At 45.6% G+C, this 24111-nt stretch overlaps 1 protein-coding gene across 3 annotated transcripts in view; it reads right to left on the minus strand.

Annotated features, from left to right (window-relative positions):
* LOC109722485 (IST1-like protein) overlaps positions 17213-24111 on the minus strand; it is a 31440-nt gene continuing 24541 nt past the window's right edge. For all 3 annotated transcript variants that reach the window (XM_020250558.1, XM_020250560.1, XM_020250559.1), the window contains 3 exons: positions 18297-18471; positions 18076-18216; positions 17213-17791 (listed from right to left, as the gene is read on the minus strand). In XM_020250558.1, coding sequence (XP_020106147.1) covers positions 17399-17791; positions 18076-18216; positions 18297-18471 — 709 coding nt within the window. In that variant the 3' untranslated portion in view covers positions 17213-17398. The remainder of the gene's footprint in view (positions 17792-18075; positions 18217-18296; positions 18472-24111) is intronic.

The following is a 24111-nucleotide window of genomic DNA, read 5'->3' on the forward strand; positions in this document are numbered from 1 at the left end:
ATCTCTATTTTTTTTATTGCTACAATTTATATCTAAGTAATCAATATTATGATATCAATTTTATTTTAATACATATAATTAAATTATTTAAAAATTTATATAAAATATTATATATTTTAAATTGTTACAATAAAAAAGAAAATATAAATTAGATTAAAAAAAATTAATTTATTTTTTTGTTTAAAATTAGTAGAAAGAAGAAGAAAACGTAAGAGGAAAAAAAAAAAAAAGATGGCACAGCAAACACCCGCCCCGCAGCCCTCCCACCTTTCCCAAAGTATGCCACGGCATCTTTTAACTGTGGATATAAGACGCGCGCGATGCGGCGACATGTTTCCTCGTAGCAAAATAAATTATATAAATAAAATAAATAATAAATAAAGAAAGCCTAAAAACATTATATATAAAAAAAAACTAAACAATAAGCTTTTGCTGTATAAAAATTATAAAAATATAAATTATAAGAAGTATTAAAAAAAAAAGGCAAACATGTAATAAAAAATTATATATAATTATATATTTTTATAATTATAATTATAATTATATATAATTTATAAAAAAATAATTTATTGTTCTACAGTTTTGCTCTATTCTCTTTTATCTATCTTATTCCTTCATTTTATTTTTTTTTTACTTTTTTTGTTTTATTTTAAAATTTCTTTCTTTTTTAATATTTTATAATTTTTTATTCAGCTTAATTAAAAGTAATTATTTAATACAAATAATTTAAACTATTTAAAATTAGTTATATATTTAAATTTTTATAAAAACAAACAAAAATTAGATTGAATTTAAAAAAATTGATAATTTTCTTCAATCATATATTAAGAGAAAATCGTAGAGAGAGACAAAAAAAAATAAAAAATAAAATAAAATAAAAAATTAAAAAAATCCTTCCTCTTCCCTCGCTGGCCACCCACGCGAGCCATGCCCCGCGCGCATGCCGCACGCGCGCCTCGCCTCCAGCGATTTTCTTCCCATATATTAAAAAAAAAATTGAAGGAGGACAAAAATAATAAATAAAAATAAAAATAAATTCCCTTCTCTCTTCGCTGGGCCCACACCCGCCCCCGCGCCGCCCCGTGCTCCCGATCTTCCTTCTGCATTGCGTGCCTTTCGTCGTGCGGGACGACGAGGACAAGGCCCGCATCTTCGAGCGAGGGTTGAGACCGTCTATCTACCGGTTTGTGCAATCCTCCAACCTCCAAACCTACCGGGAGGTGGTGAATCGCGCGCTCATTGTGGAGAGCGGCGAGAGGGCTTGGATAGGGGTAAGGCCAAAAGGCCTGCGGCGGAGGGTGCGGGCCAGACGCACTCCAGGAGGCCGCCGAAGCACCCCAGGAGCTAGCAGAGTGGGCGTGGCCCGGCACCTCAGCGCGGAGGATCTGATCGACGCCGGCCCTTCCCATGTGTGATCTGTGGTGGTCCTCAACACCTACCGCAGTGTCCACAGCGGGCGGGCAGGTGCTTCCAGTGTGGCCAGGAGGGCCACGTGCGGACCGAGTGCCCGAGGAGCTTTTCACCAGCACCGTCGACTGCTTCAGCACCAGCTCTACCAGCCGCCAGCCAGGGGACTCCATCGGCACAGTACCAGCCTGGGCGGCCACCCGCCTAGCGCCAGAACGAGGGATCACGCCAAGCCTCGAGTGGCCGCATGTATGCCGCTCAGACCGAGAAGGCGGCGACAGTCAGGGATGTGGTTGCAGGTATCATTTTACTTGATGGCATTAGAGTTCGTGCATTATTGATACCGGTGCATCACATTCATTTATAAATCGGCTGTTTGCCGAGTTGCATGGCATTCCATTGGTTTCTTTATTGCATCCGGGACATGTTGTTGTACCCGACCACTCTTTGGATATTAGAGAGTATTGCCCCAGTTGCCCTATTCGGATAGGAGATTGGATTATACCCGTGGACTTACTAGCCTTACGCAAGCTGGGGGAATTTGATGTAGTCTTAGGCATGGATTGGTTAACCAAGTATTATGCCACGATTGATTGCAAGAATCGCACGGTCACTTTTAGAGAACCGGGGTAAGTTGAGGTGATTTTTAGAGGATGCCAGAGTTCGCTTTTCGCGATGACGATCAGCTCGTCTCGAGCTAGGCAGCTGATCAGTAGAGGCTGTGAAGCCTTTTTGGCTAGTGTTGTGTCGAGGAGCGATGATGATACGCCTAGACTTGAGGACATCCCGGTGGTACGGGAGTTTCAAAATGTGTTTCCAGCTGAGCTACCGGGTATGCCTCCTGATAGGGAGATCGAGTTTGTGGTAGATCTCGTCCCTAGGACTACCCCAATCTCAAAGGCACCCTATAGGATGGCACCGGCGGAGTTGAAGGAGTTGAGAGCACAGCTACAAGATCTTCTGGACAGAGGCTTCATTCGGCCGAGCGTCTCGCCTTGGGGAGCGCCAGTTTTGTTCGTCAAAAAAAAGGACGGATCGCTTCGCCTATGTGCGTATTATCGGGAACTTAATAAAGTCACGATTAAGAATAAGTATCCGTTGCCGAGAATCGACGACTTATTTGATCAGCTTCAGGGATCGTGTGTGTATTCCAAGATAGACTTGCAGTCGGGATACCATGAGTTAAAGATCAAGTCCGAGGACGTTTCGAAGACGGCTTTTAGGACACGGTATGGACACTATGAGTTCACTGTTATGCCGTTTGGGCTTACTAATGCCCTGACAGCTTTTATGGATCTGATGAACCGTGTCTTTAAGCCTTATCTGGATAGGTTCGTCGTGGTGTTCATCGACGACATCTTGGTTTATTTCCGGAGTGATGCAGATCACGAGGAGCATTTGAGGATTGTACTCCAAGTACTTCGGGAAGAGGAACTCTATGCCAAGTTTAAGAAATGCGAATTTTGGCTTCGAGATGTAGCATTCCTTGGACATTTGATTTCAGGATCAGGCATCGCCGTGGACCCGAGAAAAATTGAGGCTATCAAGGATTGGCCAAGGCCGACGAGCGTCACGGAGATACGGAGCTTTCTTGGCTTGGCCGGCTACTATAGACGGTTTGTTGAGGGATTTGCAAGGTTATCTACTCCCCTCACGAGACTCACGCATAAAGGAGTTAAGTTCATTTGGAATGATGCGTGTGAGCGAAGCTTCCGAGAGTTGAAGCAAAGATTGACGACCGCCCCGATCTTGACCCTACCAGTAGCTGGAGCAGGGTATGTGGTTTATAGTGATGCTTCACTTAATGGTTTGGGCTGTGTATTGATGCAGGATGGCAAGGTGATCACGTATGCTTCTCGCCAACTGAAGGAGTATGAAAAGAACTACCCTACGCATGATTTGGAGTTGGCGGCCGTGGTGTTCGCATTGAAGCTATGGCGCCATTACCTTTATGGCGAGTGGTGTGAAGTGTACACGGATCACAAGAGCTTGAAATATCTATTCACTCAGAAGGAGTTAAACTTGAGACAGCGCAGATGGTTGGAGCTACTCAAGGATTATGATCTTACTATTCTCTACCACCCGGGCAAGGCTAACGTGGTGGCGGATGCGCTAAGTAGAAAATCGATGGAAAACTTAGCGATGCATATTATGACTCAACCGCAGTTGATCGAGCAGATGAAACGGTTAGAGCTGGAGGTGGTGACTCCTGATACGCCTCTGAGGTTGATGACTTTAGCAGTGCAACCTACATTGCTGGATAGAATTAAAGAAAAACAAGTCTCCGATTTAGAATTGCAAAAGATTAGAGGAAAAATGATTGATGGTTGCACCGGCGAGTTCCTTGTGGGCGACCGAGGGTTGATGCGCTTTCGAGGACGACTATGTGTTCCGGCGGATTCAGGAATTAAAGAAGACATTCTTCAAGAAGCGCACCGGGCGCCCTATGCTATACATCCGAGTGGCACCAAGATGTATAAGGACTTAAAGTTGCTCTATTGGTGGCCCAGGATGAAAAAGGATGTTGGCAAGTTCGTTGCTAGATGTCTAACTTGCCAACAAGTGAAAGCGGAACACCGAGTTCCTACAGGGAAGCTTCAGAGTTTACCTATTCCTGTGTGGAAGTGGGAGAAGATCACCATGGACTTCGTGACAGGATTGCCTCGCTCTCAAGCAGGGCACGATGCTATTTGGGTGATCATGGATAGGTTAACGAAGTCGGCGCACTTTGTGCCTATTCATACTACTTGGACTGAAAAAAAGCTCGCACAAGTGTACCTTGATGAGATTGTGCGGGTTCACGGAGTGCCTACTTCGATTGTATCTAATCGAGACACCCGGTTTGTGTCTCACTTTTGGAGGAGTCTGCAGGACGCCCTTGGCACTCGATTGGACTTCAGCACTGCTTTCCACCCGCAGAGTGATGGACAGTCGGAGCGCACTATTCAGACCTTAGAGAATATGCTCCGGGCATGTGTGATAGACTTCCAGAGAGGATGGTCGCAGTATCTACCTATGGCAGAGTTTGCTTATAACAACAGTTATCAAGCAAGCATCAAGATGGCGCCATTCGAAGCACTTTATGGACGGAAGTATAGATCGCCCCTTCATTGGACTGAAGTGGGCGAAAGATTGGCTTTAGGCCCTGATGTGCTCCAGGAAGCTGAGGACAAGGTTCGCATTGCTCGGGAACGACTTTTGACGGCGCAGAGCAGACAGAGGAGCTATGCTGATCGACGGCGGCGAGACTTGGAGTTCCAAGTTGGAGACCATATTTTCTTAAAGGTCTCGCCGACTAGAAGAATAAAGAGATTTGGGATTCGGGGAAAGTTGAGCCCCTGTTTCATTGGACCGTATAAAATTTTGGAGCGTGTAGGCCCGGTAGCATATAGACTTGCTCTACCACCGAACCTATCGTGTGTACACGATGTCTTTCATGTATCGGTCCTTCGGAAGTATATCCATGACCCAGCTCACGTTTTGGCTGCTATACCAGTGGAGCTGCATGAGGATTTAAGCTTCGAGGAGCAACCTGTGAAGATCTAAGCTCGCGAAATGAAGAAGCTGCGGAATCGGGACATTCTATATGTGAAGGTTCTTTGGAGCAACCACGGGGAGCGAGAGGCTACGTGGGAGCTGGAGAGCGCTTTGCAGGAGCGCTACCCTCACCTTTTTCAGGTGGAGTCTTGAGGTACGTCGCATTTTGAGTTTCGCGGACGAAATTCCTTTTTAGAATGGGTGAATGTAACACACTAGACCTTCGCAAATTGCGAGGTTCGAGTGTTTGATCTGTGTGTCGAGCTTTTCCAAATTTTCTGGTGGGTCGTTGACTGTGTTCCGACCTATGGCACGTATCTCGAGAATTGTGGTTTAAAGCCGTGCACCAAAACCCGAAAAAACGGGATTTGGGCTGACTCTCGGACTACATTCTGCAGGGCTTGTACCGGTACAGGGCTGATGGCTGTATCGGTACAAGGTTGATGGTTGTACCGGTACAGCCACTGGCTTGTACCGGTACAGGGCCGCAGAACCCCGCAACCCGAGCTTCGGGTTTGGCTTTTCGTGGGTCTTGTACCGGTACAAGGACCCGTGTACCGGTACAAGGCGGCAGATTTCGTACAGTTTGAACTGCAGGGAGTTTTTCGCAATTGTGGGCTTCTTATAATAGCACCCACGCCCCTTAGGTCTTTTTTTGTGCTGGAACCAGAGGAGGAGAAGGTGAGAGGAGCTCCACCTTGCTCCACTTGCATTTGATCTCCGTTTTAGATGGATTTTTGGTGGACTAATCTCTTTTCTTTTCTCTTTTATGCTTTTCTACCATTGATGGAGCTAGAAGCTTGGATTTGAGGCTTGGTGGAGGAGAGATCTTTGGACTTTGACAGTTTAGAGCTTGGATTGGAGCATTTTAGAGGTAAATGACTTGTTCTTTCCTCTAAATTCCTAACCTTGATGATATTTTTTTGGAATTAAACCCTAGAATGAGGTTTTATGGCTTATTTTTGGGCATTTTGAATCTAGAAATTTTGACGCTAGATTGTTGGGATTAGAATCTTTCTTTGGCTTGGATTGGAAGGATTCTAACTCCCTTTTGAAGCTTTATAGGAGATTTTTGCACTAGAGGTGAGTTTTCCTCACCTATGCTTGATTAGCTTAATGATTGAGCTAAGTATTGTTCGTTTGATTCGTGTGACACTTGTTTTTATACCTCTAGGGTACTAGGAGGCTAGAGGACGCCTTCGTTGGAGCAAACGGAGAGTTTCGTTGTCATCGGTGGGTTTGGCTTCATGAAAACGGGGCGAAATGGCCCCTAAGCTTCCTAAACCTTTCGTTTACTATTTTTTTAAATGCAAATCTATGCTAAATGAAATTTATGTGAATTTTAGAACTCCTAAAATGCATGTGTTACGTATAAGAAAATTTTTCCTCTATATAGTAGAGCATTGCGGGTATTGATGCATGCATTTGGGTAGTGCTCATGCTAGTCGTTTAGAATCATGTTCTATGTGTTTAGAATGACTTAATTAAGCATTGATGAACCTTTGGGTTAAGCTTGGACTTAGTAAACGAAAGTGTCATAAAGGGGCACTTAGACTAGCACATTATGAAACTATTGTATTGAGACATAGAGATAGGCCATGGGCATCTATTATTTCCATGTTTTAGACATGATGACATAAAGATAGGCCTATGAGAGAGTTGTGGCATATTCCATATTGTAGACATGAGGACTTGGTACTTATGACATACTGATAGCATGCTTGCCATTGTGCTTATTCGCACATGCTTGTGAGGGTCGCTCCCTACAAGCCGGCACTCCGGAGTTGGCCATTACGATACGTTCGCCGTGCGGGATTGGGCGCCGAAGTGGATTGCCGTGGGAAAGGCTCATTCCTAGGATCGGGATGTTGACTACCACGGGGCCATTAGGCAGGGTAAAGCCAAACAGCCTTCGGGTGGGTCTTATGCCAGACAGCCTTCGGGTAGGTCTTATCAGAGCTGAACTTTAAACAGATAAGTGACAAGTGAACATTGACTAGCATAGTAAACAATGACATCTTTACTATTACATTGGGGACTTTGGGTAGTTGCATATTCATGCATTGCATGTTGGGTATTCATGTGTATATATATCTAGTAGTTGCTTTCTTACTTATGCAAATCATGCTAAGTAGAGATATCATGATTATTGGGTACTAGTTTATTTATTTAGCTACAGTGCATTTATCGCTTTTGTTATAGTTGTACACTGACCTTCTTTTATAGTTTCGGGCCTAGTGGTGCATTTCACTGAAGTCAGTAATTGCCCACTGGAAACTATTATTTAATAGTTCTCACGCCCCTATTTCTATGTTTTCCTTTCAGAGCTTTCGGCACCGGCGGAGGCACGGGATCGCGGCAAGGGTGTCGCTTAGCTAGCTCGTGGAGAGTTCTTTTGCGCTAGGTGGTTACTCCCCCTTTTTGTATTTTGAGAGAGGGAGAAGTTTTGTGCCATGTATAGAGAGACCACCTTGTACTTCACTTAGCACTCGTTATGGGGCTCCTATTGTATTTACTTTATGCCTTTATTTAGTGGATTATCAGCTTTATGTTCTCTTCTTTGTTTTAGAACTAGTTGTAAAATGCTCTGATATCACTAGATCTCTTTGTATTACTGTTTTAATTATTGGAAATTTTGTAGACGCCTTATATGTTTTAGACGTATGGCGGGTCTGGACACGTGCCGGATAGGCTTCCGCTGAGCCCCGGGGCGTGACACACTCGTTCTATTATCATTGTTACTTACATGCCACTCGTTATGTCTTATCAACTATCGAGTCCATCTCTTATCTCAGCACTATAGAATTCAATGTCTCGACCCAATCCTTATCTATCCGCTATATCAAGCATTCAACTCACACTATGATATCATCTAGGAAAGTATAAGAAAATGGAAATGCACATTTATCCTACAATGCATATATGCAAGAGATGCAAGATTTAAAATGCACTAAGACATAAAGAGGAGCCCGATTGCTTCGGGATGACACCACCCACCTTCTGGCGTTGTCACAACTCTAGGAATGAAGTTCGCCGATTTTACGACGTCGTCTCGGCCTCCTAGGTGGAAACGAAACTCGGAAAGCCCCTTTTTCTCGTAACTTTGCACCCGCTAGACGAATCGTCGAACCATCTGCGCCTACGCGTTTAAACACCTAGCAATTAGGTTTATACTTGATTAATTTAGATCAATACCCAACAAATCACAAAACCCCATTTTTGGAGCCCTAACTTGAAATCATACAAGAATCCATCACTAAATCTCAACTCATGCATTAAAACATCTAATTAGCATGCTAGAGTTCCATCTAAACCATTCTAGAGCTTAAAGATCTAAACCCTAGAAGTCTACCATGGTTGAGCTTAAAAGCTTACCTCCAAAAGCTTACTCCAAGCTTGAGAAGAAGAAGAAGACGACGTAGATCCTTCTCCTTACTTGCTTCTCCACCAAAACCCTTCTCTTCTTCACCTTCTAGAGAGAGAGGAAGAGAGTATAGAGAGAGAGGGGGAGTTAGGTTTGTGTTTGGGGAAAAAAATGAGAAGAGAGAAAGAGCTCACTCTCATATAGCCCCAACTCATGCTACAATTGCATAAAAATCCCTCAACTTTGCCAACAATGCACAGCCCATCTTGGGCAGATTCGGGCTACGGGGACCGGTCTCTCCCTACCAGGGACGGGTCCCTCAGGACCTCCCCAAATCTACACGTTTGGAAACCGATCCCTCTGGCCCGGGGACCGGTTGCATCACGCGTCGCCGCAACCACCAGCCGATGGGACCGGTCTCTCCCTGCCACGGACCGGTCCCCCAGAGCAAACCCGTGCAGACTAGGTTCGGGAACCGGTCCCTCCCACCAGGGACCCGTCCCCGAGAACAAATCTGCCAGGTGTAGGTCCTTCACACCATTTGCTCTCGCGGACTCAATTCCAATGCACCTTTGGCCATTTTGATGCCTTTGGCTTTATCGAAGCACACCAAGTCGACAATCATTCGATTCTAACCGAAATCCAACTCTTGTATTTCGAGAATTTACTTCCTTACATCCTCCCCACCTTTAAAAGAGTTTCATCCTCGAAACGAACTCAATTCTTAATTAAACTCGAACTTAATTCATACCTTACTCACGCCTCAAAAAGATGAGGGTGCTGCGCTTTCATTGCTTCCTCAAGTTACCACATAGCCTCGCGATCGTTATGATTGGTCCACCGAACCTTAACGTAGGAAATTTCGCGATTTCTCAACTTCCGCACTTCTCGAGCAATAATCAACACCGGAAACTCCTCATAGCTCATATCCTCGCGCAATTTCGGCAATTCATATGACAACACATGCTCGGGATCGTGAATATATTTGCGGAGGTTGGAGATATGGAAGACATTGTGAACATCGGCGAGCTTCGGCGGCAATGCGAGCCGATAAGCCACCGCACCAATCCGCTCCAACACCTCGTACGACCCAATATATCGGGGACTCAACTTTCCCCGCACTCCAAATCGCCTTACACCCCTCATAGGCGAGACCTTCAAGAAGACGCGGTCGCCCATTACGAATTCCAAATCTCTACGGCGCTTGTTTGCATAACTCCTTTGCCTCGACTGTGCCGTAAGCAATCTCTGGCGAGCAAGGCGAACTTTCTCCTCCGCCTCTCGCAAGACATCGAGGCCAAGAACCGTAGGCTCGCCTACCTCACTCCAATGAATAGGAGATCGGCACTTCTACCTATAAAGAGCTTCGAACGGTGCCATCCCTACACTAGCCTGATAACTGTTGTTGTAGGCGAACTCGGCCATCGGTAAGTGATTACTCCAACTACCCCTATAATCAATGATACACGCCCGCAACATATCCTCCAGAATCTGTATAGTCCTCTCTGACTGTCCATCTGTCTGAGGATGAAAAGCGGTGCTGAAGTCGAGCCGTGTGCCCAACGCTTCTTGCAGGCTCTTCCAAAAATGCGAAGTGAACCGAGGGTCTCGATCCGATACGATCGACTTTGGCACCCCGTGCAACCTCACAATATCATCAAGGCATACCTGCGCTAGCCTATCACCTGCCCAAGTCGTGTGGATCAGCAGAAAGTGTGCCGACTTCGTCAAACGATCCACAATCACCCAGATTGCATCGTGGCCACTCGATGAACGAGGCAAGCCGACCACAAAGTCCATTGTCACATCCTTCCATTTCCAAGCGGGGGTAGGTAAACTCTGAAGCTTTCCCGCTGGAAATCGGCGCTCTGCCTTGACCTGCTGGCACACCAGACACTGCGCCACATAGCGTCCAATATCGGTTTTCATTCCCGGCCACCAATAATGCTGTTTCAGATCTTGGTACATCTTGGTGCCGCCCGGGTGGATGCTATAAGGCGACCAATGCGCTTCTTTCAGAATCAGCTTCCGAATCTCTTCATTGTCTGGTACACACCACCGGTTCCGAAATCGAAGCACACCCTCGGCGTCTACACTGAAATCGCCGTCACGTCCGCTCTCGATGTTGCGCCGCACCTTTTGGAGAGTTGGGTCTGTAGGTTGCAACCCCCAATTCTCTCCAACAGGGTTGGTTGAACAACGAGAGTTGACAACATAGCCGGAACCTCCGGAGCTACAACCTCGAGATCAATCCGCCCCATTTCCTTCCATAGGGGCTCCTGATTCGTGACCCACATCGCGAGGTTCTTCGCCGACTTTCTACTAAGTGCATCAGCGACTACATTCGCCTTCCCGGAGTGGTAGAGAATATCGAGATCATAATCTTTAAGCAGCTCTAACCACCGCCGTTGTCGCATGTTCAACTCATATTGCGTGAACAAATATTTCAGACTCTTGTGGTCAGTATACACTTCGCAACGCGCGCCATACAAGTAATGCCTCAACAACTTGAGAGCAAATACCACCGCGGCTAACTCCAAGTCGTGGATAGGGTAGTTCTTCTCATAACTTTTCAACTGACGGGACGCATACGCAATCACCTTTCCGCCTTGCATCAGAACACACCTCAATCCTGAATGAAGCGCGTCACTGTAAACCACAAAGTCCTCACCTAGCACCGGTAAAGCAAGCACCGGAGTCGAAGTCAACTTCTCCTTCAACTCGTTGAAACTCCAGTCGCAGTCCTCGCTCCAAATAAACTTGGTGCCCTTCTGCATCAGACGAGTAAGTGGGATAACTATTTTCGAGAAGCCCTCCATGAACCGTCTATAATAGCCCGCCAAGCCCACGAAGCTTCGAACCTCCGTGACATTAGTCGTGCGCGGCTAATCTTTGACCGCCTCAACTTTCCTCAGGTCAATAGATACACCACCCTCGAAAATAACATGCCCCAGAAATGCGACCTCTCGGAGCCAAAAGTCGCACTTCTTTAGCTTTGCATACAACTTCTCCTCCCGAAGGATTTGAAACGCTAGCCTTAGATGCTCGGCATAATCCTCGTCACTACGTGAATAGACCAAAATGTCGTATATAAAAACCACGACGAATCGGTCCAAGTACTCCTTGAAGACGCGGTTTATTAAATCCATGAATGTTGCCGGGGCGTTCGTGAGCCTAAACGACATGACCGTGAATTCATAATGCCCATACCGCGTGCGGAACGCGGTCTTCTGAACATCTTCCGGCTTTATCTTCAGCTGGTGATAACCAGACTGTAGGTCTATCTTTGAGTACACACACGACCCCTGTAGTTGATCAAATAAATCGTCGATTCGGGGCAGTGGGTACTTATTCTTGATCGTGACCTTGTTCAACTCGCGATAGTCCACGCAGAGTCGAAACGATCCATCTTTCTTCCGCACAAATAATACCGAGGCTCCCCACGGTGACACACTCGGCCTGATGAATCCCTTGTCGAGGAGATCTTGCAATTGAGCCCTCAACTCCTTTAACTCAACCGGCGCCATGCGATACGGGGCCTTTGAGATCAGTGCCGTCCCGGGGATCAAGTCTATCACAAACTCGATCTTTCGATTAGGCGGCATCCCCGGTAACTCCGTAGGAAATACGTCCGGAAATTTCCGAACCACCAACAACTCGTTGAGTGCAGGGACTACTCGGTCTACTTCCACAACGGTCGCCAAATAAGCCACGCAACCGCTGTGAACCAACTTCCTCGCTCTCGTCGTAGATACCGTCGCGGCGAAGCATGAGCTCTTACACGCTCGATATGTGAACTCCTCCTATCCTGGCTCCCGAAACGTTACCACCTTATGTCTACAATCAATAGACGCGTAGTATTTCGAAAGCCAGTCCATGCCCAGTATAACGTCAAAGTCTTTTAACCTCTTGAGCATCAACATCCGAATTGGCATGATCCAGTCGCCCACTTGAACTGGACACGTCGGACACTCCTTACGAATAACGAACGCACACTCGGGGCCCTCTACTCGCCAGGTGCTCTGACTCGACTGAATCCCAATGTCATGCATTTGTGCAAATGATCTACTGATGAATGAATGCGTGGCACCTGTATCAAACATAGCCCTTGAGCAAACTCCGTTAATTAAAACCATACCTGCCACGACGTGGCGCTCCTCGGCCTCGGCAGGCTCCTCGGCTTGAGCGGCGATCCTCGGCCTCGGCAGGCTCCTCGGCTTGAGCGGCGAATACCCGTCCGCTCGGAGCCGATCGCGTCATCTCAGGTTGATGCGGCGCCATCGCGCGTCCAGCCGATGCTGCTGCATGCGGGGCCCTCCGTAATGTCCCGGAGTCGCTGGAGCCGATGCGACAGACGGAGCAGGCAAGGCTCCTCCAAGACAGTTGCGGACAAAGTGTCCCGCTTGCCCACATTTGAAACATTTCCTCTGCCGTTGACTACAACACGACGCGGGGTGGTCTCCACCACAGATGACACATCGCGGCGCTCCACGGCCTCTGGATTGCGATCGCGGATACTTCGGGGGCTTCTTGAAACTAGATTGTCCCCCGAACCACCGCCTTGAAGCTTCTTNCGCGCGTCCAGCCGATACTGCTGTCAGTGGGGCTCCTCCATAATGTGCCGGAGTCACTAGAGCCGATGCGACAGACGGAGCCGGCAAAGCTCCTCCAGGATAGTCATGAATAAAGTGTCCCGCTTGCCCACACTTGAAGCATTTCCCTTGCCGCTGACTGCAACGCGACGCGGGGTGGTCTCCACCACAAATGACGCACTGCGGCGCACCACAGCCTCTGGACTGTGATTGCGGGTACTTCGGGGGCTTCTTGGAACTAGATTGCCCCCCTGAACCACCGTCCTCACGCTTCTTCCCTTTGTCCTTCGACTCGGCCATCAGCTCACGCTCCTCTCGCACGTGGGCATCACCGTGCTCCGCCCACGACGCTCGGTCAAATATCTCGGCAAAGGTCGTGAGCTTGAACAGCTGCACGGCCCTATATATCCCCGGCCGAAGCCCTCGCAAGAACCAATCTGCCCGATCCCGATCATCTCGAACAACATCCGGGACACAATCTATGATATGAGAGAACTCCTATTCATAAGTCCGCTATTGAACGGTCCCCCTGTCTCAACTTACGAAATTTCTCCTGTAGCTTCGGTTTCACAGTGTCGGGGAAGTAGTTTGTGAACATTGTCTTCTTAAACTCCTCCCATAACATCGGCGGAAGGTCGGAAGACCGATCCTGCTTTACCCGCTTCCACCAAACTTTCGCCGCCTTCTCGAGGCAATGGGTGGCGAGGTATACTTTATCCTTCTCCAAGGTGGATAAGTCCTCAAAGAGCATCTCCATTGAGTCAACCCACGACTCCACCATCGACGGCTCTACTTTTTCCCCCTCGAAAATAAGCGGGTCGAACTTCCTCAACTTGATAAGAGCCGCCAACGCACGCTCCCATTCCACCTCTTCGGCCGCCGCATCGGGTGTCGCCGAACCCGAGGCCGCCGGATGAACACTTGCCAACGGGGGACGTGCCGCCACCGGAACTACTGCTATGCCCTCACCCTCAGCCGCTTCAGGCACGCGCGCCGAGGGGGCGGGCGGATCACGACCTTCAGTTGCCGTCGCGGTCGCCGCCGCCTAACGCTCCATAAGCTCTTGGAGCCGCTCAAACCGACTCTCTTGGAGCTGCACCACGCCAGCTAGCGCAGTCATTTGCGCCCGCAACTCTTGCACTTCGCTAGATCCAACTTGCTCGGGCACCTCAGGAGACGGTGCCGGAACAGATCTACGCGTGTAGCGCCTTGGGGACATTAGCTCCTAAAACACAACCAACTTGGTTAATCACCTTTACCCGTTAAACCTCATCGCATTTACGAAATAACGCGACTCGACATCGCAATTAGGCGGAAGCACACAAGTGCACTCATTCTAGACTCTTAGTGTCATGTTGTCGGCCGCCAACATAACCACTGCGAGTCAAGGACTCGTACCACTTGAATCCGTTTCCAGTCATTACTGGAAACACACTTCAATCCTGACCCAATCGATCAACTCCCACCACTGTCATAGGTTCACGTCTCACTCACGCGCCTATAGCCTTAAGGTTTCCATCCTAGGGCCTCCTAGGTCAATCCTAGACTTCTCTCTTTACTTGCTGTTACTTGCTCTGATACCATAAACACCTGTCACACCCCGAGACTGCTATCCATTTGGTCTGGTTCTAGCACGTCGAACAGACGCCGAACGGACAACACCTCCCCTGTCCGCCCAAGGCTCAAGCACGGGATCATGTACAAGAATTAGCCCAGGAACAATTCAATACATACATGATCCATACAACGATAATAAAAGCACCACAAGTGCATAACAGCAAGAGCAAGTAACACAAGTATCTAAACAAGTGCATAAAAAGAGAGCTCTATCTATTACATCATGTTTTGAACATTTATACAATTTACATGTTTGTTTCATCCAAAATATAGGTACAAGTTTATTCACATCTCTCCAAAATGTATCTCACAACCTATACATCATCTACTCTCATAGAGGTAGGCACCTCTAATGCAACTGGAGGGATACTAATGCTAGGGCGCTAAGCCCTTACCGCGATCCTCGCCCGGAGCACTCGTACTCGGCCCTGCAATAAAGTGGGGTGAGAACTATTGTCCATAGTTCCCAGTGGGTTCGGCCACCGACTCCGCCGATCTCCCCACTAGGTTCAAGTGGGCACAAGCAGATAGATAGACAGATAGATATGTGAAAGCAGTAACGACGTAGTAAGAAAGCTATACTACTATGCCCAAATCATATCCAATGTATGCATGCACAATGTGATAAATAAGTAATCAACTAACATGCCACTATATCCAAGAAGTAATATTATTTACTTGTTCATCAATTTTCTTAACTTACCCAATCCTTGGCCAACCCTGAGGTTCGCCCACGACTCACATGCATCTCGTGGTAAGGAAACTCAACTCGTTCACAAACCTGAGACCGTCTGCGGGACCCCCATAAGGCTATCCCAGGGACCCTATAAGGCTATCCCTCATGTGGCAAAACTCCGGAGCGCACACTTGTAAGGAGCGACCAACACAAGTTCTGAACAGACAGCGAGTATGATCCAATCCTCTCAACTCGAGGATACCCTATCCACTAAGGCTAACAGTCACTCGGGAATTCACCTATCCCAATGTCCATTTGCAAGTGTTTAACTACACTAAGTTCTTATTCAATGACTCATCACTAGAGAATCCACCTATCCCTAAGTTCACATGTCAAGTGTCATTTACATGTTAAGTTATATGCCACTCGTTCTGTTGTCATTGTTACTTACATGCCACTCGTTATGTCTTATCAACCATCGAGTCCATCTCTTATCTCAGCACTATAGGATTCAATGTCTCGACCCAATCCTTATCTATCCGCTATATCAAGCATTCAACTCACACTATGATATCATCTAGGAAAGCATAAAGAAATGAAAATGCACATTTATCCTACAATGCATATATGCAAAAGATGCAAGATTTAAAATGGACTAAGACATAAAGAGGAGCCCGGTTGCTTCGGGATGACACCACCCACCTTCTAGCGTTGTCACAACTTTAGGAATGAAGTTCGTCGATTTTACGACGTCGTCTCGGCCTCCTAGGCGGAAACGAAACTCGGAAAGCCCCTTTCTCCCGTAACTTCGCACCCGCTCGACGAATCGTCGAACTGTCTTCGCCTATGCGTTTAAACACCTAGCAATTAGGTTTACACTTGATCAATTTAGATCAATACCCAACAAATCACAAAACCCCATTTTTGGAGCTCTAACTTGAAATCATACAAGAATCCATCGCTAAATCTCCAACTCATGCATTAAAGCATCTATTTAGCATGCTCGAGTTCCATCTAAACCATTCTAGAGCTTCAAGATCTAAACCCTGGAAGTCTACTATGGTTGAGCTTAGAAGCTTACTTCCAAAAGCTTACTCCAAGCTTGAGAAGAAGAAGAAGACGACGTAGATCCTTCTCCTTACTTGCTTCTCCACCAAAACCCTTCTTTTCTTCACCTTCTAGAGAGAGAGGAAGAGAGTATAGAGAGAGAGAGGGAGTTAGGTTTATGTTTGGGGAAAAAAATGAGAAGAAAGAAAGAGCTCACTCTCATATAGCCCCAACTCATGCTACAATTGCATAAAAACCCCTCAACTTTGCCAACAATGCACAGCCCATCTTGGGCAGATTCGGGCTACGGGGACCGGTCTCTCCCTACCAGGGACCGGTCCCTCAGGACCTCCCCAAATCTACGCGTTCGAAAACCGGTCCCTCTGGCCCGGGGACCGGTTGCATCACGCGTCACCGCAACCACCAGCCGATGGGACCGGTCTCTCCCTGCCAGGGATCGGTCCTCGAGAGCAAACCCACGCAGACCACGTTCAGGAACCGGTCCCTCCCACTAGGGACCGGTCCCGAGAGCAAATCTGCCAAGTGTAGGTTTTTCATACCATTTGCTCTCGCGGACTCCATTCCAATGCACCTTTGGCCATTTTGATGCCTTTGGCTTTTCCGAAGCACACCAAGTCGACAATCAGTCGATTCTAACCGAAGTCCAACTCTCGTATTTCGAGAATTTACTTCCTTACAAGATCATTATGAATAAGAGGCTAGAACCACTTTTTGTTTTTATTGATTAATTCCATCTATTAAAGAAAAAGGGTTAAAAAAAAAAAAAGGGTTTCTGGACCTTGCCCTCTCTTCTCCGGGCAGAAGAGATTTCTACCGATGCCTGACGAGCAAAAACAAGGTTTGCAATGGTGCAAAGGGTCTAGTAGAATAGTGGAGCTGATCCTCCAATAAAATTACTTGCCAAAATAAGAATTTTAACTCTCTCGCGCGCATATGGTGTATATTATGCAGTTATCAATTCTTTTTTCTTCTTTTCTTTCCCCTCTTCAAAATATGTACACCATGCAGCATGAAAAGGAAGCTCTTGCATATTACTTTTACCGAGAATACATAACAGAGTATGCAGCACCGACAATCCATTTCTTTTGCAGACATTTTTGCTTCACAACAATCTCATACAAACAAATAAGTATACCGTCAGATACCGATGTGGGCATCACTAGTAGCAGCACAGGGTGATTTTTCTCTTACGAGATCAGCAGCTGCACGGGCGGCAGCACATGCACGCTCTGCTGCAGCAATGGCAGCTCGAGCTTTCTCCAGAACATCAGACGCATTTCGGCGCATACGAGATTTCTCGTCAGCAGGTGGTCCTGCCTGACTATTATTAATAATAACACCATCAGTTCGTGTGGGAGAAATATGACCTGTCTCCACAGAATGGCTCTTTGTCGGGGGAACCAATGGCTGCAAAAGTTGATTTGTATTACCCTCCGCTGGAGGTGAAACAGAACTCCCATCTTTAGGAAGTAAGATAATCGAAGAGCTCTCAACGAGGTATTCTCTCCTAGACAAGGGCTGCGATCCATCCTGCGAGTAAAAAGAATCAAATAAGGTTGTTCCCCATTTATGTTTCTTGGATATGCAAATGAAAAGAAAGGATGATGATAAACTTAACATAAATAAACCAAATGAACAAGTACATTATAGGTAAGTTATTGTTGTCTTTCCTGGGCACCAACAGCAGGTCAGGCACCAAGATGTGCACGGTTAAGAGATTTGAGGGAACTGTACAACTACCACATTGCAGAATAATAGGAACTGATATTTTGCGAATGATATTCATTGAAGCAAAATAAAAATGAAATTAGTACCAGGAGGTCTTCATATTTTTTATTGAATTCCGCTTCAGTGTTTGAGTCGTCCCAATTGAGATTGTACTCATGAGCAATTGCTTTAAGAATCTTCAGCTTCAGATCAGGAGGTGGGGCTCTGACTGTAAGTTTCTCAATTATCTGCAGGAATTGCTAAGTAATTTATTGGAAATTTCCACATTAATAACTAATAATTAGAAAGGTTCTTATATTCTTCTTACCAGTCGATTAACACTGCTGTCAGGCCGCAGCTCTGAAGCAACTGAAACAAACTCCTTGCCATACTTGGCACCAAACAAATTGCGGAGCTGCATCAACTCTGGCAAATCTGAACATCTTGGAGACGCAAATATCACACTGGCAATAGCTTCCTGCAGTTCTAAGGGGCAATCCTTGCTTCACAAGTAGTATTCCAAATAAAGTTAGATAATATTGCAGCATTAAAAAAGTAGGATGTTGCAGAGTATTGAGACTGATAATTTTCACTCTACAAGAAGGTGATAAGGTATCTTTAATTATTTCAAAAAGTATGAGCATAAAAATGATAGTCAGATGTCTTTAGTCAGATGTTAAAGACAAAAGATGCCCCAAAAGAAAGCAAAAGAGTTACCTTAAACATCGGATCTAATTGCAATCTGATGGAATTATTATATTATATGGTCTACCGTATCTACATTCTAAATACATTGTAAATACAATCTAATAGTATCACATCACTACAATCTAATACTATCACGTGTATTTGATTCTGCTACAGGGATGTTGATGGATATGGGTTCCTGAATATTTTACCCAAAATAGAACTCCAATGAGGCAGTTTGAAGCAAACCTAAATAGGCATTGATTCGGTGAGGGAAGAAGAAAATAAAAGAGCCTATGCAAAGGTTACTATGGTTTATGTGACTACAGCAATTGCTTTATTACTATGGCTATTCCATTGTTGTCGTTTCGAAGTTCATACCAATTTCTCCATGCGTGTCAATAAATTCAATAGTGATGCCATGTGGTGTGTCCACAATGGATTCGGTTAAACCGAATCGGTTTGGGTTTGACCTGATATGGTTCGTCCACGTCAGGATCGACTGGATATGTTCTGGATATAAGATTGAGCGGAGCAGAGAGTAGATAAGGTTGAGTTCAAATTCATACCTATCCATCAGGCTCTATATATCCCTCCTCGATTTGTTTTGGCAGAAGGAAACTTAATAATCAATCATAGTACACGAAAAGAGAAAATAAATAAATTCTTCCTTTCTTCAGAACACTTCTATAGCCGATTCCTATTCCTCTAGGAATGCTACTGATGTTCCCGGATTTTGGAGCATGGTATGTAGAAGAGGACTCCGTTAGTCCTCTTCACATCCGAGATGCAACGAGTGGGAGGAGACGAGACACGTGGTAGATCCAGCAGTGGGCGGAGACGAGACATGTGGTAGATCCAGAAGCGGAAGGAGACGAGACACGTGGTGGATCCAGAAGCATCAAAGGCAAGGACGATCAAAGAAGGCTAGTAAAACACGAAACCGATCCAATTTCGCTTCCTGGATACATTGACTATCCAGCTTGTAAGTTTCTGCTGCCCTATTATTCCAACAATTGGTATCAGAGCATTTCTTTTTGCATGTTTTCGCCTTTCATCATGCTTGTGATGCTTTATTGCATGCTTCTTTGATTATAGATGCATAATGTAGATTAGTTATACTTTCTTTTTTGAAACTGATTCGTTTTCTATGAGAAATCGATTTTTTTTATTTTTTTAAAAGTAAAACTAAATCAGTTTTAGCTTTATCTCGATCATGAAACATGCAAATATTTTTCCCTACCCTTTTTATTTTTTCTTTCCATCCGTTGTGTAATTTTAAAAAAATTTTTTCTCTTTTTGCTTCGTGCAATTCCACTAAAAAATATACAATCATGGGCGTTGGGCCCGGCTAAGCTAAGCCCGGCCCACAACACATGAGAGCATTAGGCCCAGCCAAGCCAACGGCGGGTGCTAACTCGCGCCCCGCTGTGACATCCCAACAGTCCCATATAGGATGGGAACTGGTTGTGATTGCGAATATAAGGGACCATGAACCATAATAATAATAATTGGGCTTAAGCATTTTGAGCAGGTGTTTTGGGCCCAACGAGTTATTATTGCAAATAGGCCGATATATGGTATCGGAGCCAATTCATCAGTCGGAAGTGTGAGGTGGACCTTAAATTGCCTGGTGATCTTGGGCTGTGTGTGATTAGGTTGAGGAGGACATCGGGTCTAAACAACGGGAGTTTGTGGCACCCTAATAGTCCTATATTATTAGGAATATAAGGGACCATGAACCTTAATAATAATAATTGGGCTCAAGTATTTTGGCCTGATGGTTTGGGCCAACGAGTTATTTTTGCTAGTAAGCTGCATGGTTATAGTCACACAATTGCTGGTCCCAGCCCAACCCGCGTTGGTGCAAGCAACTTGCGTCTACGAGCAGGCCTGCCGACAGGCCCTGTACGGCGGCCCAGCAATCCATCTGTAGTGTCCCTGGGATGTAAGTGTCGGAATGACTACAGTATTAGTGACCCTCGACACATCTGTGGAGTGTCGGAATGGGTCGGAGTCGTTTTGGCGCAGAATGGACACAAAAACGAACTCGGCGCACTCAAATAAGCTAAAACTGAAGTTCTGGCAGTTTTGGGCGCCCAGAAGTGGATTAGGGCGCCCAGATCCTCAGTGTTGTTTTGTATTAGATGCTGAAGTCATTTCAGACCCAATTTAGGGCGCCCGAAGTTTGAGCTCGAAAGTCACTTCGTGAATATCAATCCTTTTAACATGTGTGCTGTGGTAGGTGGGGTCTGCCGGACCATTTTAGGGCGCATCAGACCGTCGGACAGAGAACCCCAGGGGCTGAGTTGTGCAGGCTGGAAGTTCTGGATGCCCAGTTCTGGGTTCTAGGCGCCCGAATCTAGAGTTTCCAGTAGAGTAACAGGTTAGCAATGTTTATTCTTGAGGCTTACTGCACCTAACCTATACTTCTATAAAAGGATTTGAACGACCCCCTTGAACTCTTTTCTCCTATTCTTCACAGGGAACCCTGAATTTTACAATTAACCCCCTCCAATCTCTCTAATTTCCATTTTTGGACTTTGGAAGCTCAGAAATCCTGCAGAAATCCAGCAGCGACCTTTGGAGCTTTAGCTCATGTGCAGTGTAGGAGCATCCAATTGCTATAAAACTTGAATTCGTGGATTGTGGACTTATTGGAAAGTGTGTGGAGCCAATTTAACAGCGAGTAATTAGTAATATACCGAAAATTCGGAAAATAAATATCGAACTTTAGTCAAATTGAGCAAAGTGCGAGGATGATACCCTTCGGAAAGTCCAAAGGTGTCGAAAGGATAAAAAGTGCATTGTGGGAGGTTTTTGAGAGCTAAAGAATCAAAATCTGCACTCTGCAGGTTTTGTGCTCTCTGGGACCGATCCCTGAAGGAGAGACCGGTCCCCGTACGCGTAAGAAATGAGAAAGGCTGAAAATCGGCTAAATCTCAGAAAACCAGCTCTCGGGAACCGGTCCCTGCGGGGAGAGATCAATCCCCCAAAGAGAGACCGGTCGCATTGCGCGGGAGCCCTGGCTGCCCGCAGGGAGGAGCTACGGGAACCGATCCCTGGTCGGGGAGACCGGTCCCCGCACACGAAATCTGCCCAGTTTGGGCAGTTTAATAAAATGAAAGTTGAGGGGCTTATTTGCAATTGTGCATTATATGGGTTATGTAGAGGGCTATGAGGGCTTTGTTCCTCTCATTCTTTCCCTCTCTCACACTCTTCTCTCTCTTTCTCTCTCTAGAAGACAAGAAGGAGAAGAAGAAGACAAAGAAAAGAAAGAAAAGAAAAAGAAAAAGAAGAAGAAAAAGGTGGAGAAGAAGAAGGAGTGAAGAAACTCCCTCTCCCTCATCTCTAGCTTGTAGGAGGGAAAGCTTTGAGGTAAGCTTTAATCCCTTTTTATGGTGAAACCCTAAAATGAGAACCAAGCGACCTAGAAATGGTTTTAATAGAACCTTTCGTGTATTGGAAGCTTTCTTTTGCTTCTTTAAGAGATCAAAACCATGGTTTGGGTATATGTGATGAAGCTTAGAGGTGAGCTTCACCCCTCTCATGGTAGAATCCAAACTAGGGTTTGGATTGAGCTAAGGATGGTTTTTATGGAGCCTCTAGAGTAGATTGAAGCTTCTTTTGCTTTCTAATGAGATCAAACCCTAGGTTTTGATATGCTATGAGCTAGGGCACCCAAATTTGGGGCTTTTGCTCGGGAGGGTTTCAAAGTGAAATTGACCCTCTAGGAACCTAATTGGGGTTATTTCCGACGCGTTGGTGCGCTCAGTTTAACGTTACGAAAAGCCGATGTAAAGATATGAGCAAAATGACCTAATAGGGCTTCGTTTTGCCGCAGGTGGCGAACTAGGAGTCTAAAAATCCCAAGAAAATCATTGTAGCATCCTAGTACGCCTACGAGATGGGTGGTGCTATCCAAACTTATTGGAATTCCTTCTATGCCTAATGTGTCATTCAATTGAGCATATGTCTATATTGTTGCATGCATTATAGGGTAGATGTGATGTTATATATGTGAATGTTGCATGATGTGAGTACACGTGCTAATTGAAATGTTTGAGAACCTATTCAACCTTATATGTATGCATGAGATATAATGTGAGCACCCAATGAGATGAAAGAACAAATGACACAATAAAACATAGATCGAGTGGCATTCGATAATGTAAAGTAAAGTGACACTAGAGTTAGTGTGTGGCATCAAAGAGAAATGTGACGCAAAGAACAATTACAATGATTAGAGACAAGGAAAGAAAACGAAAGTGGCATAAAGAACGAGTAAAGTTAAAGAACAATGATTGCTAGAGTTAGCAAAATAAAGTGATGTAAAAAACACTAGAGTTAGTGTAAAGACAATGATTGAACTATATATCCTTAGAGTTAAGGATCGATCATACTTGCTATGAGTTCCGTGCTCGAGGGCGGTCGCTCCCCCTCGAGCGATGCGCTCCGGAGTTTTGCATCACGGGTTGGAGTAAACCCGAGGACGGTCTTAGCGGGAGGCAGCTGAGGGCCCGCGATGATGGACTTAATGTGGGCAAGTTAATGTGGCGAAACCCCCGGGTTAGCCGTGAGATTAAAGAACAAAGAACAAAGATTAAAAGAATAAAAAGTAAAGAACAAAAAACTTGCATACTTGCATGATTTATGTTGAGCATACTTCTTGCTTTATTGTTCAGGCATATTAGCATCATGATTATAGTTTGGTTACTATTCTGCTTATCCTTTCTATTATGCCTGAGTTAGCCCTAGTGGGAAAGTCGGTGAGATTGGGGCCGAACCCACTCGGAACTTTGTTGTAGTTCTCATCCCACTATTCCACAGAGCCAGGATCGAGCGAGCCGGCGAGCGACCGCGGTAAAGGTATCGCACCTTAGTCAGAGGCCACCAAAGTTGGGTTTACATTTTATAGTAGCATTCCCTTACTTCATCTTTTGTATTTGATGAATTGAGATGTAAAAGAAAAAGAGTGCAAAGTTTTATTTCGAGGCAAAATGATGTAAAAGAAATGATGCAAATGATGTAATGAAATGTAAAGACTTTATGAATGTACAAGTTGGATGAAATGCAATGTATATGATCAAAAGAGAATCATAGTACTTGTGTAGATGTTTAGTTTCCTTTCTTTCACTCATGGCTATTGCTTACCTTCATGTAAGCCGTTTGTGTATGTTTCCGCTAGTGCACTTCTTGTTTGAAAATGTACAGGTGATGAGCCTTGGGTGGATAGGGGAAACTCTGTCCGTTCGGCGTCTGTTTGACGTGCTCGGGCCAGCCCAAATTGGTATCGGTCCCGGGGCGTGACATAATTAAGTTGGTCTTCCATCATCCCCTACTGGTTTAGAACTTGTTCCTCACCTGAATTGCAATTTGGAAGATTTTGATGGAGAGCCTATTGCTGGTTATGGAGTGATCCCTCACTCATTCATAGAGGTTTTGGGCACCCAGAA

Source organism: Ananas comosus, linkage group 16, assembly GCF_001540865.1.
Source record: "Ananas comosus cultivar F153 linkage group 16, ASM154086v1, whole genome shotgun sequence".
Taxonomy (NCBI): domain Eukaryota; kingdom Viridiplantae; phylum Streptophyta; class Magnoliopsida; order Poales; family Bromeliaceae; genus Ananas; species Ananas comosus.